This window comes from Oncorhynchus nerka, linkage group LG18 (genome assembly GCF_034236695.1).
Source record: "Oncorhynchus nerka isolate Pitt River linkage group LG18, Oner_Uvic_2.0, whole genome shotgun sequence".
Classification (NCBI taxonomy): Eukaryota; Metazoa; Chordata; class Actinopteri; order Salmoniformes; family Salmonidae; genus Oncorhynchus; species Oncorhynchus nerka.
The window spans coordinates 62,999,554-63,016,596 of NC_088413.1; the positions used below are offsets into that span (position 1 = coordinate 62,999,554).

A 17,043-nucleotide genomic window follows, 5' to 3' on the forward strand; every position below is an offset into this window, starting at 1 on the left:
GTGATTCTCCAGTCAGGAAAAATGTCACTTGACACAGAGGCAGCCAATATCAGAGCCTTAAATGAAGAGGTGCAGGCTCTTAGAGATGGATGAGAGTCTCTCCTGTCTGAGGAAACACCGACTGGATGTTGCACCTCAATTTAGCAAGGAACACAGCCGTCAGAGGAAAAGAAAGAGATTCCATGATGAGACCGCTCAAGAGGAGACAGCAACGGTGTTTCGGAACACAGTGTTTTTTTTAACTGCTATGGACAACATCATAAGTGACCTGGACACTAGGTTCCAGAACACCGCAAAAATTGTAGAATCATTTTCTGCTGTTCTGAAAGTTGGGGATGTGAGGATAAAGTCCCTTCTGTGTGCCAACCACTGATCATGAAGTATTCCAGAGATCTGACACCTGAGTTTCAACATGAAGTAAGACACCTGAACACTGTATATGCTGCCACTTGTTCCCTCTTGGTCTCCTGACACCTGAACACTGTATATGCTGCCACTTACCCCCCTAATTTGTTCCCTCTTTGTCTCCTGACACCTGAACACTGTATATGCTGCCACTTACCCCCCTAATTTGTTCCCTCTTTGTCTCCTGACACCTGAACACTGTATATGCTGCCACTTCCCCCCCCCTAACTTGTCCCCTCTTGGTCTCCTGACACCTGAACACTGTATATGCTGACACTTACCCCCTAACTTGTTCCCTCTTGGTCTCCTGACACCTGAACACTGTATATGCTGACACTTCCCCCTAACTTGTTCCCTCTTGGTCTCCTGAACACTGTATATGCTGACACTTACCCCCTAACTTGTTCCCTCTTTGTCTCCTGACACCTGAACACTGTATATGCTGACACTTACCCCCTAACTTGTTCCCTCTTGGTCTCCTGACACCTGAACACTGTATATGCTGCCACTTACCCCCTAACTTGTTCCCTCTGTCTCCTGACACCTGAACAATGTATATGCTGACACTTCCCCCTAACTTGTTCCCTCTTGGTCTCCTGACACCTGAACACTGTATATGCTGCCACTTTCCCCCCTAACTTGCTCCCTCTTTGTCTCCTGACACCTGAACACTGTATATGCTGCCACTTACCCCCCTAACTTGTTCCCTCTTTGTCTACTGACACCTGAACACTGTATATGCTGACACTTCCCCCTAACTTGTTCCCTCTTTGTCTCCTGACACCTGAACACTGTATATGCTGCCACTTACCCCCTAACTTGTTCCCTCTTGGTCTCTTGACACCTGAACACTGTATATGCTGACACTTCCCCTAACTTGTTCCCTCTTGGTCTCCTGAACACTGTATATGCTGCCACTTACCCCCTAACTTGTTCCCTCTTGGTCTCCTGACACCTGAACACTGTATATGCTGACACTTCCCCCTAACTTGTTCCCTCTTGGTCTCCTGACACCTGAACACTGTATATGCTGACACTTCCCCCTAACTTGTTCCCTCTTTGTCTCCTGACACCTGAACACCGTATATGCTGCCACTTACCCCCTAACTTGTCCCCTCTTGGTCTCTTGACACCTGAACACTGTATATGCTACCACTTACCCCCTAACTTGTTCCCTCTGTCTCCTGACACCTGAACACTGTATATGCTGACACCCCCTAACTTGTCCCCTCTTGGTCTCCTGACACCTGAACACTGTATATGCTGACACTTCCCCCCTAACTTGTCCCCTCTTGGTCTCCTGACACCTGAACACTGTATATGCTGACACTTTCCCCCTAACTTGTTCCCTCTTTGTCTCCTGAACACTGTATATGCTGCCACTTACCCCCTAACTTGTTCCCTCTCGGTCTCCTGAACACTGTATATGCTGCCACTTACCCCCTAACTTGTTCCCTCTTGGTCTCCTGACACCTGAACACTGTATATGCTGACACTCCCCCCTAACTTGTTCCCTCTTGGTCTCCTGAACACTGTATATGCTGCCACTTACCCCCTAACTTGTTCCCTCTTGGTCTCCTGACACCTGAACACTGTATATGCTGACACTTCCCCCTAACTTGTTCCCTTTTGGTCTCCTGAACACTGTATATTGTACCCCCTAACTTGTTCCCTCTTGGTCTCCTGACACCTGAACACTGTATATGCTGCCACTTACCCCCTTAACTTGTTCCCTCTTGGTCTCCTGACACCTGAACACTGTATATGCTGACACTTCCCCCCCTAACTTGTTCCCTCTTGGTCTCCTGACACCTGAACACTGTATATGCTGCCACTTACCCCCCTAACTTGTTCCCTCTTTGTCTCCTGACACCCCGAACACTGTATATGCTGCCACTTTCCCACCTAACTTGTCCCCTCTTGGTCTCCTGAACACTGTATATGCTGCCACTTTCTCCCCCTAACTTGTTCCCTCTTTGTCTCCTGACACCCCGAACACTGTATATGCTGCCACTTTCCCACCTAACTTGTCCCCTCTTGGTCTCCTGAACACTGTATATGCTGCCACTTTCCCACCTAACTTGTCCCCTCTTGGTCTCCTGAACACTGTATATGCTGCCACTTTCCCCTAACTTGTCCCCTCTTGGTCTCCTGACACCTGAACACTGTATATGCTGCCACTTTCCCCCCTAACTTGTTCCCTCTTTGTCTCCTGAACACTGTATATGCTGCCACTTACCCCCTAACTTGTCCCCTCTTTGTCTCCTGAACACTGTATATGCTGACACTTACCCCCTAACTTGTTCCCTCTTTGTCTCCTGACACCTGAACACTGTATATGCTGCCACTTACCCCCTAACTTGTTCCCTCTTGGTCTCCTGACACCTGAACACTGTATATGCTGACACTTCCCCCTAACTTGTTCCCTCTTGGTCTCCTGAACACTGTATATGCTGACACTTACCCCCTAACTTGTTCCCTCTTGGTCTCCTGACACCTGAACACTGTATATGCTGACACTTACCCCCCTAACTTGTTCCCTCTTTGTCTCCTGACACCTGAACACTGTATATGCTGCCACTTCCCCCCCTAACTTGTTCCCTCTTTGTCTCCTGACACCTGAACACTGTATATGCTGACACTTTCCCCCCCTAACTTGTTCCCTCTTTGTCTACTGACACCTGAACACTGTATATGCTGACACTTCCCCCTAACTTGTTCCCTCTTTGTCTCCTGACACCTGAACACCGTATATGCTGCCACTTACCCCCTAACTTGTCCCCTCTTGGTCTCTTGACACCTGAACACTGTATATGCTACCACTTACCCCCTAACTTGTTCCCTCTGTCTCCTGACACCTGAACACTGTATATGCTGACACCCCCTAACTTGTCCCCTCTTGGTCTCCTGACACCTGAACACTGTATATGCTGACACTTCCCCCCTAACTTGTCCCCTCTTGGTCTCCTGACACCTGAACACTGTATATGCTGACACTTTCCCCCTAACTTGTTCCCTCTTTGTCTCCTGAACACTGTATATGCTGCCACTTACCCCCTAACTTGTTCCCTCTTGGTCTCCTGACACCTGAACACTGTATATGCTGACACTTACCCCCCTAACTTGTTCCCTCTTGGTCTCCTGACACCTGAACACTGTATATGCTGACACTCCCCCTAACTTGTTCCCTCTTGGTCTCCTGAACACTGTATATGCTGCCACTTACCCCCTAACTTGTTCCCTCTTGGTCTCCTGACACCTGAACACTGTATATGCTGACACTTCCCCCTAACTTGTTCCCTTTTGGTCTCCTGAACACTGTATATGCTGCCACTTACCCCCCTAACTTGTTCACTCTTGGTCTCCTGACACCTGAACACTGTATATGCTGCCACTTACCCCCTTAACTTGTTCCCTCTTGGTCTCCTGACACCTGAACACTGTATATGCTGACACTTCCCCCCCTAACTTGTTCCCTCTTGGTCTCCTGACACCTGAACACTGTATATGCTGCCACTTACCCCCCTAACTTGTTCCCTCTTTGTCTCCTGACACCCCGAACACTGTATATGCTGCCACTTTCCCACCTAACTTGTCCCCTCTTGGTCTCCTGAACACTGTATATGCTGCCACTTTCTCCCCCTAACTTGTTCCCTCTTTGTCTCCTGACACCCCGAACACTGTATATGCTGCCACTTTCCCACCTAACTTGTCCCCTCTTGGTCTCCTGAACACTGTATATGCTGCCACTTTCCCACCTAACTTGTCCCCTCTTGGTCTCCTGAACACTGTATATGCTGCCACTTTCCCCTAACTTGTCCCCTCTTGGTCTCCTGACACCTGAACACTGTATATGCTGCCACTTACCCCCCTAACTTGTTCCCTCTTGGTCTCCTGACACCTGAACACTGTATATGCTGACACTTACCCCCTAACTTGTTCCCTCTTGGTCTCCTGACACCTGAACACTGTATATGCTGACACTCCCCCTAACTTGTTCCCTCTTGGTCTCCTGAACACTGTATATGCTGCCACTTACCCCCTAACTTGTTCCCTCTTGGTCTCCTGACACCTGAACACTGTATATGCTGACACTTCCCCCTAACTTGTTCCCTTTTGGTCTCCTGAACACTGTATATGCTGCCACTTACCCCCTAACTTGTTCCTCTTGGTCTCCTGACACCTGAACACTGTATATGCTGCCACTTACCCCCTTAACTTGTTCCCTCTTGGTCTCCTGACACCTGAACACTGTATATGCTGACACTTCCCCCTAACTTGTTCCCTCTTGGTCTCCTGACACCTGAACACTGTATATGCTGCCACTTACCCCCCTAACTTGTTCCCTCTTTGTCTCCTGACACCCCCAACACTGTATATGCTGCCACTTTCCCACCTAACTTGTCCCCTCTTGGTCTCCTGAACACTGTATATGCTGCCACTTTCTCCCCCTAACTTGTTCCCTCTTTGTCTCCTGACACCCCGAACACTGTATATGCTGCCACTTTCCCACCTAACTTGTCCCCTCTTGGTCTCCTGAACACTGTATATGCTGCCACTTTCCCACCTAACTTGTCCCCTCTTGGTCTCCTGAACACTGTATATGCTGCCACTTTCCCCTAACTTGTCCCCTCTTGGTCTCCTGACACCTGAACACTGTATATGCTGCCACTTTCCCCCCTAACTTGTTCCCTCTTTGTCTCCTGAACACTGTATATGCTGCCACTTACCCCCCCTAACTTGTCCCCTCTTTGTCTCCTGACACCTGAACACTGTATATGCTGACACTTACCCCCCCTAACTTGTTCCCTCTTTGTCTCCTGACACCTGAACACTGTATATGCTGCCACTTACCCCCCCTAACTTGTTCCCTCTTGGTCTCCTGACACCTGAACACTGTATATGCTGACACTTCCCCCCCTAACTTGTTCCCTCTTGGTCTCCTGAACACTGTATATGCTGACACTTACCCCCTAACTTGTTCCCTCTTGGTCTCCTGACACCTGAACACTGTATATGCTGACACTTACCCCCTAACTTGTTCCCTCTTTGTCTCCTGACACCTGAACACTGTATATGCTGCCACTTACCCCCTAACTTGTTCCCTCTTTGTCTCCTGACACCTGAACACTGTATATGCTGACACTTTCCCCCCTAACTTGTTCCCTCTTTGTCTACTGACACCTGAACACTGTATATGCTGACACTTCCCCCTAACTTGTTCCCTCTTGGTCTCCTGAACACTGTATATGCTGCCACTTCCCCCTAACTTGTTCCCTCTTGGTCTCCTGACACCTGAACACTGTATATGCTGACACTTCCCCCCTAACTTGTTCCCTTTTGGTCTCCTGAACACTGTATATGCTGCCACTTACCCCCCTAACTTGTTCCCTCTTGGTCTCCTGACACCTGAACACTGTATATGCTGCCACTTACCCCCTTAACTTGTTCCCTCTTGGTCTCCTGACACCTGAACACTGTATATGCTGACACTTCCCCCCCTAACTTGTTCCCTCTTGGTCTCCTGACACCTGAACACTGTATATGCTGCCACTTACCCCCCTAACTTGTTCCCTCTTTGTCTCCTGACACCCCGAACACTGTATATGCTGCCACTTTCCCACCTAACTTGTCCCCTCTTGGTCTCCTGAACACTGTATATGCTGCCACTTTCTCCCCCTAACTTGTCCCCTCTTTGTCTCCTGACACCTGAACACTGTATATGCTGCCACTTACCCCCCTAACTTGTTCCCTCTTTGTCTCCTGAACACTGTATATGCTGCCACTTACCCCCCTAACTTGTTCCCTCTTTGTCTCCTGAACACCGTATATGCTGCCACTCCCCCCCCTAACTTGTCCCCTCTTTGTCTCCTGACACCTGAACACTGTATATGCTGCCACTTACCCCCCTAACTTGTCCCCTCTTTGTCTCCTGACACCTGAACACTGTATATGCTGCCACTTTCCCCCTAACTTGTTCCCTCTTGGTCTCCTGACACCTGAAAACTGTATATGCTGCCACTTTCCCTAACTTGTTCCCTCTTGGTCTCCTGACACCTGAACACTGTATATGCTGACACTTCCCCCCTAACTTGTTCCCTCTTTGTCTCCTGACACCTGAACACTGTATATGCTGACACTTACCCCCTAACTTGTTCCCTCTTTGTCTCCTGAACACTGTATATGCTGCCACTTACCCCCCTAACTTGTTCCCTCTTGGTCTCCTGACACCTGAACACTGTATATGCTGACACTTCCCCCTAACTTGTTCCCTCTTGGTCTCCTGAACACTGTATATGCTGACACTTACCCCCTAACTTGTTCCCTCTTGGTCTCCTGACACCTGAACACTGTATATGCTGACACTTACCCCCTAACTTGTTCCCTCTTTGTCTCCTGACACCTGAACACTGTATATGCTGCCACTTACCCCCTAACTTGTTCCCTCTTTGTCTCCTGACACCTGAACACTGTATATGCTGACACTTTCCCCCTAACTTGTTCCCTCTTTGTCTACTGACACCTGAACACTGTATATGCTGACACTTCCCCCCTAACTTGTTCCCTCTTGGTCTCCTGAACACTGTATATGCTGCCACTTCCCCCCTTGTTCCCTCTTGGTCTCCTGACACCTGAACACTGTATATGCTGACACTTCCCCCCCTAACTTGTTCCCTTTTGGTCTCCTGAACACTGTATATGCTGCCACTTACCCCCCTAACTTGTTCCCTCTTGGTCTCCTGACACCTGAACACTGTATATGCTGCCACTTACCCCCTAACTTGTTCCCTCTTGGTCTCCTGACACCTGAACACTGTATATGCTGACACTTCCCCCTAACTTGTTCCCTCTTGGTCTCCTGACACCTGAACACTGTATATGCTGCCACTTTACCCCCTAACTTGTTCCCTCTTTGTCTCCTGACACCCCGAACACTGTATATGCTGCCACTTTCCCACCTAACTTGTCCCCCCTCTTGGTCTCCTAACACTGTATATGCTGCCACTTTCTCCCCTAACTTGTCCCCTCTTTGTCTCCTGACACCTGAACACTGTATATGCTGCCACTTACCCCCTAACTTGTTCCCTCTTTGTCTCCTGAACACTGTATATGCTGCCACTTACCCCCTAACTTGTTCCCTCTTTGTCTCCTGAACACCGTATATGCTGCCACTCCCCCTAACTTGTCCCCTCTTTGTCTCCTGACACCTGAACACTGTATATGCTGCCACTTACCCCCCTAACTTGTCCCCTCTTTGTCTCCTGACACCTGAACACTGTATATGCTGCCACTTTCCCCCCTAACTTGTTCCCTCTTGGTCTCCTGACACCTGAAAACTGTATATGCTGCCACTTTCCCCTAACTTGTTCCCTCTTGGTCTCCTGACACCTGAACACTGTATATGCTGACACTTCCTCCCCTAACTTGTTCCCTCTTTGTCTCCTGACACCTGAACACTGTATATGCTGCCACTCCCCCCCTAACTTGTTCCCTCTTGGTCTCCTGAACACTGTATATGCTGCCACTCCCCCCCTAACTTGTTCCCTCTTTGTCTCCTGACACCTGGACACTGTATATGCTGCCACTTACCCCCTAACTTGTTCCCTCTTGGTCTCCTGAACACTGTATATGCTGCCACTTACCCCCTAACTTGTTCCCTCTTTGTCTCCTGACACCTGAACACTGTATATGCTGCCACTTACCCCCCCTAACTTGTTCCCTCTTGGTCTCCTGAACACTGTATATGCTGCCACTCCCCCCCTAACTTGTTCCCTCTTTGTCTCCTGACACCTGAACACTGTATATGCTGCCACTTACCCCCCTAACTTGTTCCCTCTTGGTCTCCTGAATGTAATTTGTAAGATGCAGCTGCAAAGCATATTTGTAGAAGTGTGCATTGCTTTACGTATATTTTCCACACTGCCTGTGACTGTTGCTGGTGGTGAGAGAGCTTTCAGTAAGCTAAAACTGATTTAAAAAACTATTTGAGGTCCATTATGTCCCAGGACAGGCTTTGCAGTCTTGCCATGCTGTCCATTGAAAGTCAGTTAACTAGAAAGCTGGACTTCAAAGACCTGATCAGTGACTTTGCTAGCAAGAAGGCTCAGCGCTGGGCTCTTGGTGAATAAGGCTGAGCAAGGGCCAGTGATAACTGTTTAATGGCTGTGGATACTGGATCACTACACACATGATGCCCACAGGCTGAGAACAAGACCGAGAACAGACTGAGAACAAGATGTATCTCAAAGTAATGGCTGAATTGCCATAAAATTTGTTGTGCACAATCAAGACCCCAAGTGGAAGAAACCTATTCATTTGGTGACCTCTTGACCTTTCCTCTAGCGCCACTATCAGGCCTTTTCATTTCCATTTTGTTTTCCATTTTCCATTTCCACCTTTACAGCTGCTTATTTTCTTGTTGGTATGTATACTTAGTTCAACAATATGCTGCTGATTTTATTATTTGGTTTGTTATATCATTCTACAGATGATAATGTTCATAATGTATATTTAAGTAACATTTATTTTAAGTTATTCGTTAATGCTAAGAGAATTTTAACATTCAAATAAATGACACGTAGAGTGTAAAAGACATCCTTTAGCACATTTCTTATAGAGGGGATCAGTCTGGCTTCAAATAGTGAATTCCACTGTATGCAGAATGTTGCACACATGTCTGCACAGGGTTCTATTTTCACAGCTCAGTGTCAGTAAATATCCTACAGTAAATAATGGACTACAAGAGAGTTGCAAGGCTGCAAAGCTACGGTTACTTAATTAAAGCTTTGAACGGGTTGATTGGGATCTGGAGGTGTGTGGTTACAGCAATTGCGCAGGGTTGGTGTGGCCTGTGGTGGTGGGGCCCAATGTGATATATTTTCATGGAGCCCAAAATCCCTGGCGGTGCTCCTGTGTGTGTGTGTGTGTGTGTGTGCCACAGAAACATGATGACATTGGCCAATGACATTTGACAGGAATAACAGAGATTATCTGCTGTTCTTTTGTGCTTAGTGTTGAGCCTTTCACCAGCACCTGGGCTAACACACACATGACCTTCTTTTATATAGACTCACTGTGGAGTCTACAGAGAGTCTGGTCTACAGCTGGTAGGGTGGCAAATCTATCAAACACCAGAGTGTCATAGAGGGATTCAACAGATCTGTATTTGGGCCACATTTGGCACTGGCAAAATGTCACTTCATTATAGTAGCGTGTGTGTTCACCTGTGGCTTTCTGTCGGACATTGTTGCGGGCCTTCTCCACGCCAGGGGCCCCTGAGGTGGTAGCGCTGCGGAACCGCATGGGCTCCTGGACCCCCTGCTGGTCTCCCTGGTTCCTCCAGCTCAGAGAGAAGGACCTGGCCACCGCTGCTGCCTTCTGGGAGTCCTGGACCACTCCTGAGACATACAGAGAGAGAGAGACAGACAAATAAATCATATCAATAGAAAATAAAAAAGAGAAATGGAATCTTGAGTTCTACCATTGCTGCTATCTGAACTGAGGCTTATACTGCATTACTCACCACTATCCCTGCATCTCTCTCTCCCCCTATCTCTATCTCCCCCCTGCCACCCTCTCCCTCTCTCCCCCTCTCTCTCTCCCTCCTTACCCCGTCCCCTCTGTTTCTTCTCCTTCTCCCCCCTCTCTCTCTCTCCCCCTCTCCCCCTCCTCTCTCCCTCCCCTCCCTCTCTCTCCCTCCCCTCCCTCTCTCTCTCCCTCCCCCCCCTCCCTCCCCTCCCTCTCCATCTCTCCCCCTATCTCTATCTCCCCTGCCACCCTCTCCCTCCCTTCTCTCTCTCCCCCCTCTCTCTCCCTCCTTACCCCGTCCCCCTGTTTCTTCTCCTTCTCCCCCTCTCTCTCTCCCTCTCCTCTCTCTCCCTCCCCCTCTCCCTCCCCTCCCTCTCTCTCCCTCCCTCCCTCTCTCTCTCTCTCCCTCCCTCCCTCCCTCCTCTCCCCCTCTCCCCCCCTATCTCTATCTCCCCTATCTCTATCTCCCCCTGCCCCTCTCCCTCCCTTCTCTCTCTCCCCCTCTCTCTCCCTCCTTACCCCGTCCCCTCTGTTTCTTCTCCTTCTCCCCCTCTCTCTCCCTCTCCTCTCTCTCTCCCCCCTCTCTCCCTCCCTCCCCTCCCTCCCTCCCCTCCCTCCCTCCCTCCCCTCCCTCCCTCCCCTCCCCTCCCTCCCTCCCCCCTCCCCTCCTCCCTCCCTCCCTCCCTCCCTCTCCTCCCCTCCCTCCCTCCCTCCCTCCCTCCCTCCCTCCCTCCCCCTCCCTCCCTCCCTCCCTCCCTCCCTCCCTCTCCTCCCTCCCTCTCTTCCTCCCTCCCTCCCTCTCTCCCTCCCTCTCTCTCTCCCTCCCTCTCCCCCCCTCTCTCCCTCCCTCCCCCCTCCCTCCCTCTCCCTCCCTCCCTCTCCCCCCTCTCTCCCCCTCCTTACCCCGTCCCCTCTGTTTCTTCTCCTTCTGTTCGCTGAGTTTGTCCAGGGGCAGGTTACTCATGTCCAGGCCGTAAACGGAGCGGGCCAGGACCGCGGTCAGAGAATCCATGATGCTGGCCCACTCGGTCACCAGCTCCTCCCAGCCTGTCAGAGACGACAGCACAGACAGCAGCTCATCCCACAGCTCCCGAGAGATGAACACACACAGGTTGGCCCGTACCCACGCCACGATGATTGTCTGGGGGAGGATGTACAGGGGCACACAAAACATCTCATTAATCATCAGGGCCAGACAGCTGGTTCTCATTGGCTTGGAATCAAAACACCAACAACTTACAAGCCATTATAGCTGCAACATTAAAGTTACCCATAAGGGAGCAGATTTGTCCTGTTTAAAAAATGTCAAATGTCGTTTTTTCTCTGTAATACTACTGCTCATTAGCAATTTTATGAATTTGTCTTTAGCTAACCCAGATAGGTTCCCAATCTCCCAACCTCATAACTAACTATCCAGAAGCCATTTCAGGCTATCAAGTTAGAGTAGCTAGCTTGTCTAACTATATTTTACATGACTGCTGGCAAGGTTGGTAGACAATAGAAAAGCAAGCAATAACTAAATGTACTGAATAAGACATTCCTTTCAATCTTTTACCCAGATTTGAGTAAAGATGCAGAGAAGCATATTTGTTTCTTTAAAGGGGAATGCTTAAATATGCAGAAAAACTGACTTATTTGAATGTTTTTTTTTTTACATAGAATTAAACAATGGTTATGGCTCTGCAGGAAAAAGCAGTTTCACATGTTTGCTAATGCAAAATTCTCCAACAGTCCCCCTCTGGACCACCCCCCAGCAATCTTCACGTACATTGTACCGTCTCAGACTTATGGGGTGCTTGACTCCCCTGAACATTAACACATTATATTATCATCATGGGCAACAACCATTTCCTGTAGCTTAGTAGGGCTTCCTCTAACAGAGGTATCAGAACAACTAACAGTAAGAGAGGATATAGGAGCAATAGGATGATCCCCAGACTTACCCTGAAGAGGATGGCAGCCAGGCTCTCAGCGAAGAGGTCTTTTCTTTGGTTCTCCTGAGGCCTCTTCATCACCGCCTCAGTGATCCTCAGCAGCACCTGTAGCATCTGCTGCCTACACACACACCAGGAAACACACACACACACCAGGAAACACACACACACACCAGGACAAACACACACAAACACACACACACACACACACCAGGACACACACACACACACACACACACACACACACCAGGACACACACACACAAACCAGGACACACACACACAAACCACACACACAACCAGGACACACACACAAACCAGGACACCCACAAACAGGACACACAAACCAGGACACACACACACACCAGGAAAAACAACAGGACACACACACCAGGACAAACACACACACACAAAACACACACAAGACAAACACACACACACCAGGACAACACACACACAAGACAAACACACACACCAGGACAAACACACACACACCAGGACAAACACACACACACACACACACACACACACACACACACACACACACACACCACACACACACACACACACACAGGACACACACACACACACCAGGACACCACACACAAACCAGGACACCCACACAAACCAGGACACCCACACAAACCAGGACACCCACACACAAACCAGGACACACACAAACCAGGACACACACACACCAGGACGGACACACAAACACCAGGACGGACACACACACACCAGGATGGACACACACACACCAGGATGGACACACACACACCAGGATGGACACACACACACCAGGATGGACACACACACACCAGGATGGACACACACACACCAGGACACACACACACACCAGGACACACACACCAGGGGACACACGGACACACACACCAGGATACACACACACCAGAGGGCATTAGTCCATTATCGTCCATCACTGTGTCTCAGTAGATTTCTGTCCAGGTCTGTCTGGTAATACAGTCCTTCAGGTACAAGCAACAGCTTGGTTTAGAATGATTGCATTAAACTAGTGGGTGTACACAATACACAGTCTATATCCGTACGTGTATGAGGTGCTGACTGCCGTACCATGTCTGTGTGTTCATGGCGTGCTCCATGATCATGTGGCGGTAGATGCTCAGCACCCCCTTGCACACCTCCACCTGGTTGTCCAGTAGTTTGGGCACGTCCTGGCATGGCTCCAGTAGAAACACGTTGGCAGAGTTGGTCAGGAACACCTGGGAAAGAGCAACGAATAAACTATGGTCAGGGTTGACGAGATACAAACACATTGCTGGCCACAGAGGTCAAACAGAGGTTACAAAAGACAGAGGACACACTCTCACTCTCTCAAAACACACACACGACCACGTACCACACACACACACACAACCACGTACCACACACAACCACGTACCACACACACACACAACCACGTACCACACACACACACAACCACGTACCACACACACACAACCACGTACCACACACACAACCACGTACCACACACACAACCACGTACCACACACACAACCACGTACCACACACACAACCACGTACCACACACACAACCACGTACCACACACACAACCACGTACCACACACACAACCACGTACCACACACAACCACGTACCACACACACAACCACGTACCACACACACACACACACACACACACACACACCTGCAGGGTGGGCTGGATGCCAGCCTTGATGTCTCTGTTCTGTTCCTCAGTGAGACAGCCCCGGCTGATGGCACTGCTGAAAGAGTATGTTCTTCCCCAACTGGATGAACGCTTGTGACCGTGACTTTTCAACACCTGCCGGAGGACAGGACCATCCAGTCAGCACGCGAGTATGAAAGTGGTTGTGTTTCTCAATGGCAATTTCTGATTTAATGTTAGTGCGTGTGTGTCCACTGACTTGTTGTGCTGTTTGTGTTTGTGTGTGTGTTTGTTTGTCTAATTGACATTACCGGTGTGTGTGTGTTGTCAGTCTCAGTGATGAGCAGCTGCTCAGGGTTCTCCTCCACCTCAGCCTGTCTGCTCTTCTCTGGCTCCGTCATGAAGCCTGGCTTCTCCTGCAGGATCCACTTCCTGTACACCTTGATCACCTTCCGGGTCGCTGACGTCTCACAGGAGGGCAACAGGAAGGCCTGGAGCAGGACGACACAGACAGTTATTAAACAGTATTATACATGAGAAAACAATGGCCAGATGTATTGGATAATGAATACATTTATCTTTAGGGTCATGAGAGCAATAAGGTGTTTGTTAAATGGCATAAAGCAGATGTGGTTGCTAAGGACAAACGTTCCAATTCTTTATGTCATTTGCTCCAACTAAGATGATAGCGTTGATGTAGTGATAGTGTCTTTCCACTAGAGAGCAGTACAATACAACTAATAACATAACATGGTCTCCTATTCAGCATCATGTTTAAAAGCTAGCAGAGTATGAGAGGAAGTCAGCTTCACAACTAAAACTACCCTTGCATAAGAAAAGCACCGTTTATACTCTCATTGAATCACATGGAATCTCTTCGCCATCATCTCTCTGCGGGCTGTACCTGGTGAAAGACCTCGTTGACGAAGTTGATGTTGTCCCGTGTGGAGAGCAGGATGCCGTGCACCATGTCGTAGACGCTGCGGTGCTCCTCGTCGATGCTGCACAGGCTGGAGTCGCTGGGGCGCCGGTCAGACAGCGTGCTACTGTTAGAGTGGCTCTTCTCTGGCTCTGTAGGGCCGTGGGGCTCCTCACTACCACCACGGTCTTTATCCCTCTCCTTCTCCTGACTGCTACTGCCTGCAGTGACAGTCTGAACACACAGCACGGCCAGGGTTTGGACAGAGTACCAGTGAGAGGTAGAGAAGGTTTAGGGCTGGATTCCAGTATAAATTATATTAAGCAAAAATTATTCCAAACTTCTCCTTCGAATTGACCATTCAATCTTTTCTTCATGGTGTCAAACTGAACCTGGGTGACAGTACAGCGTACGACAGTGGACCTACCTGGATGAGTTTGGGGATGACCTCGTTCGTCCCGTTCTTGGCGCTGGGGGTGCTGATGTACTTCTTGTCCAGGAAGAAGGTGACCAGCCAGGTGATAAAGGCCACACGGGGAGCTAGGTACTGGTCCCTCGTACAGAACGTGCTCTCGTTGTTACGGGTCACTGGGACATACAGAGGCTTTGGTCTGTGGTGGGGGAGGTCTGGGGAAGAGGACAGAGAGAAACAAAGAGAGAGAGACAGAAACAGACAGAGATTCAGAGAAAGAGACAGACACAGAGAGACACAGAGCGAGCGAGAAGAAGATAAAGGGAGAGAGTTAAAGAGACAGAAAGTGGGTGGATAATTTCACAAGATTCAAATGCACTGCTCTCTTTGGTTTCACTGTCAGCTAAGACTGGTCATCATATGAACATTTTTAATTCCGCCCTGAAAGTCATAGACCTGAATGTACCATGATAATTACAGTGAACCACAGTCTCATGGACCAGTTTATTGTGTCAAAGGATTTTAATTACTATAATTCATCATGAAACCTCTTTTTTTTTTACACCTGCATTGTTTGCTGTTTGGGGTTTTAGGCTGGGTTTCTGTACAGCACTTTGAGATATCAGCTGATGTACGAAGGGCTATAGAAATACATTTGATTTGATTTGATTTGATTTTAAACATGGCTTCAATACCTTTGAATTAACTGGCAATTAGCCCAAAAAATGGATGTAATTCATCCTTAGACAAGAGAGTACATCATTACAACAGGGGAGATGGAGAAAAGCTTCAGGTTCATGACAAGACATCTAAATTGCCTAACTCAGGAATATATGTGTATTTACTGTAGTAATTAGCTTGTGGGTCAAGTTTTGGATTTGGTAAAGACCTGATGCTGCAATTACACAACAGAACTGGTTCAACAGAGGAAGATGATATTACACCCCCCTCCAAAGCGGTTTCTAAGGAGGGTAACTAATATCCTATTTGCGACACGCAACAACAAAATGTCAGAAAGAGAGTAAAGTTACACATGAAGTATCTCAACAGAAGTCCAAATGGTCCCATATTCACATGACAGTATAATAGACTGCTCACGGTAAAGGGAAAACCCACACTCACCCAGACACTCACCCGCCCACCCAGACACTCACCCGCCCACCCAGACACTCACCCGCCCACCCAGACCCACTCACCCAGACACTCACCCAGACACTCACCCAGACACTCACCCGCCCACCCAGACACTCACCTGTCCACCCAGACACTCACCCGCCCACCCAGACACTCACCCGCCCACCCAGACACCCAGACTCACCCCCACACACCTACCTAAAAGTGGCTTGTAGAGGTTGGTGAGCTTGGTGAAGGAGGGGAAGAGGTGAGGAAGGTAGTACTTCTTGAACAGACTGAAGAGGAACCTGAAGCCGGTGTCCTGGTTGTCTTTGTTCCTCCACTCTAAACTAGACGCCTTTCAGACACAAATAGACACTACTCAGCCAGACAAAAGTCCCAGACAAGCTCTATACTGGATCCCTTACTTTGTTTTACATTAAAGACCTCATTTAATTGGATCGTGCATTTTGAAAGAATTGGACCAGGGCCACATTCGGATTCAGCCAGTGCCGTCTAGATAGGACTGTTTTGTAGCTGGAGCCTCACCTGGACAACCATGAACTTGAGCAGGGTTTGGAGGATGTAGCAGGTCTGGTCATCTGCCAGCTTCTCCCCTGGCACAGCTGGCACCAGTGGGGTGATCTCCTCAGGCACCACCTTGGCTGTTTGTGAGGCAAGAGGGAAAGAGAGAGCAAGAGGGAAAGAGAGAGCAAGAGAGAGAGAGATCAAGAGGTAAAGAGAGAGCAAGAGAGAGAGAGGGGGGGAGATCAAGAGGGAAAGAGAGAGCAATAGAGAGAGAGAGAGAGAGAGAGAGAGCAAGAGGGAAAGAGAGAGAGAGACAGAGAGAGAGACAGAGAAAGAGAGACAGAGAAAGAGAGAGAGAGAGCGAGAGCGAGAGAGCGAGAGAGCGAGAGAGAAAGAGAGAGAGCGAGAGAGAGCGAGAGCGAGAGAGCGAGAGAGAGAGAGAAGAGAAAGAGAGAGAGAGAGAAAGAGAGGGAGAAAGAGCGAGAGAGAGAGCGAGAGAGAGAGAGAGAGAGAGAGAGAGAGAGAGAGAGACACACTGA

General features: G+C 49.1%; 1 protein-coding gene across 3 annotated transcripts in view; it reads right to left on the reverse strand.

Moving 5' to 3' along the window:
- The window catches only part of LOC115146504 (ral GTPase-activating protein subunit alpha-2-like), a 191,320-nt gene that overhangs the window by 95,026 nt on the left and 79,251 nt on the right, over positions 1-17,043 (reverse strand). For all 3 annotated transcript variants that reach the window (XR_010459785.1, XM_065004260.1, XM_065004261.1), the window contains exons 7-16: positions 16,526-16,641; positions 16,196-16,334; positions 14,879-15,078; positions 14,437-14,685; positions 13,844-14,023; positions 13,554-13,688; positions 12,959-13,107; positions 11,877-11,988; positions 10,837-11,074; positions 9,630-9,803 (exon numbers count right to left, since the gene is read on the reverse strand). Coding sequence is in view for 2 of the 3 variants with exons in the window: in XM_065004260.1 (XP_064860332.1) it covers positions 9,630-9,803; positions 10,837-11,074; positions 11,877-11,988; positions 12,959-13,107; positions 13,554-13,688; positions 13,844-14,023; positions 14,437-14,685; positions 14,879-15,078; positions 16,196-16,334; positions 16,526-16,641 (1,692 nt within the window). In the remaining variant the exon portion in view is untranslated. The remainder of the gene's footprint in view (positions 1-9,629; positions 9,804-10,836; positions 11,075-11,876; positions 11,989-12,958; positions 13,108-13,553; positions 13,689-13,843; positions 14,024-14,436; positions 14,686-14,878; positions 15,079-16,195; positions 16,335-16,525; positions 16,642-17,043) is intronic.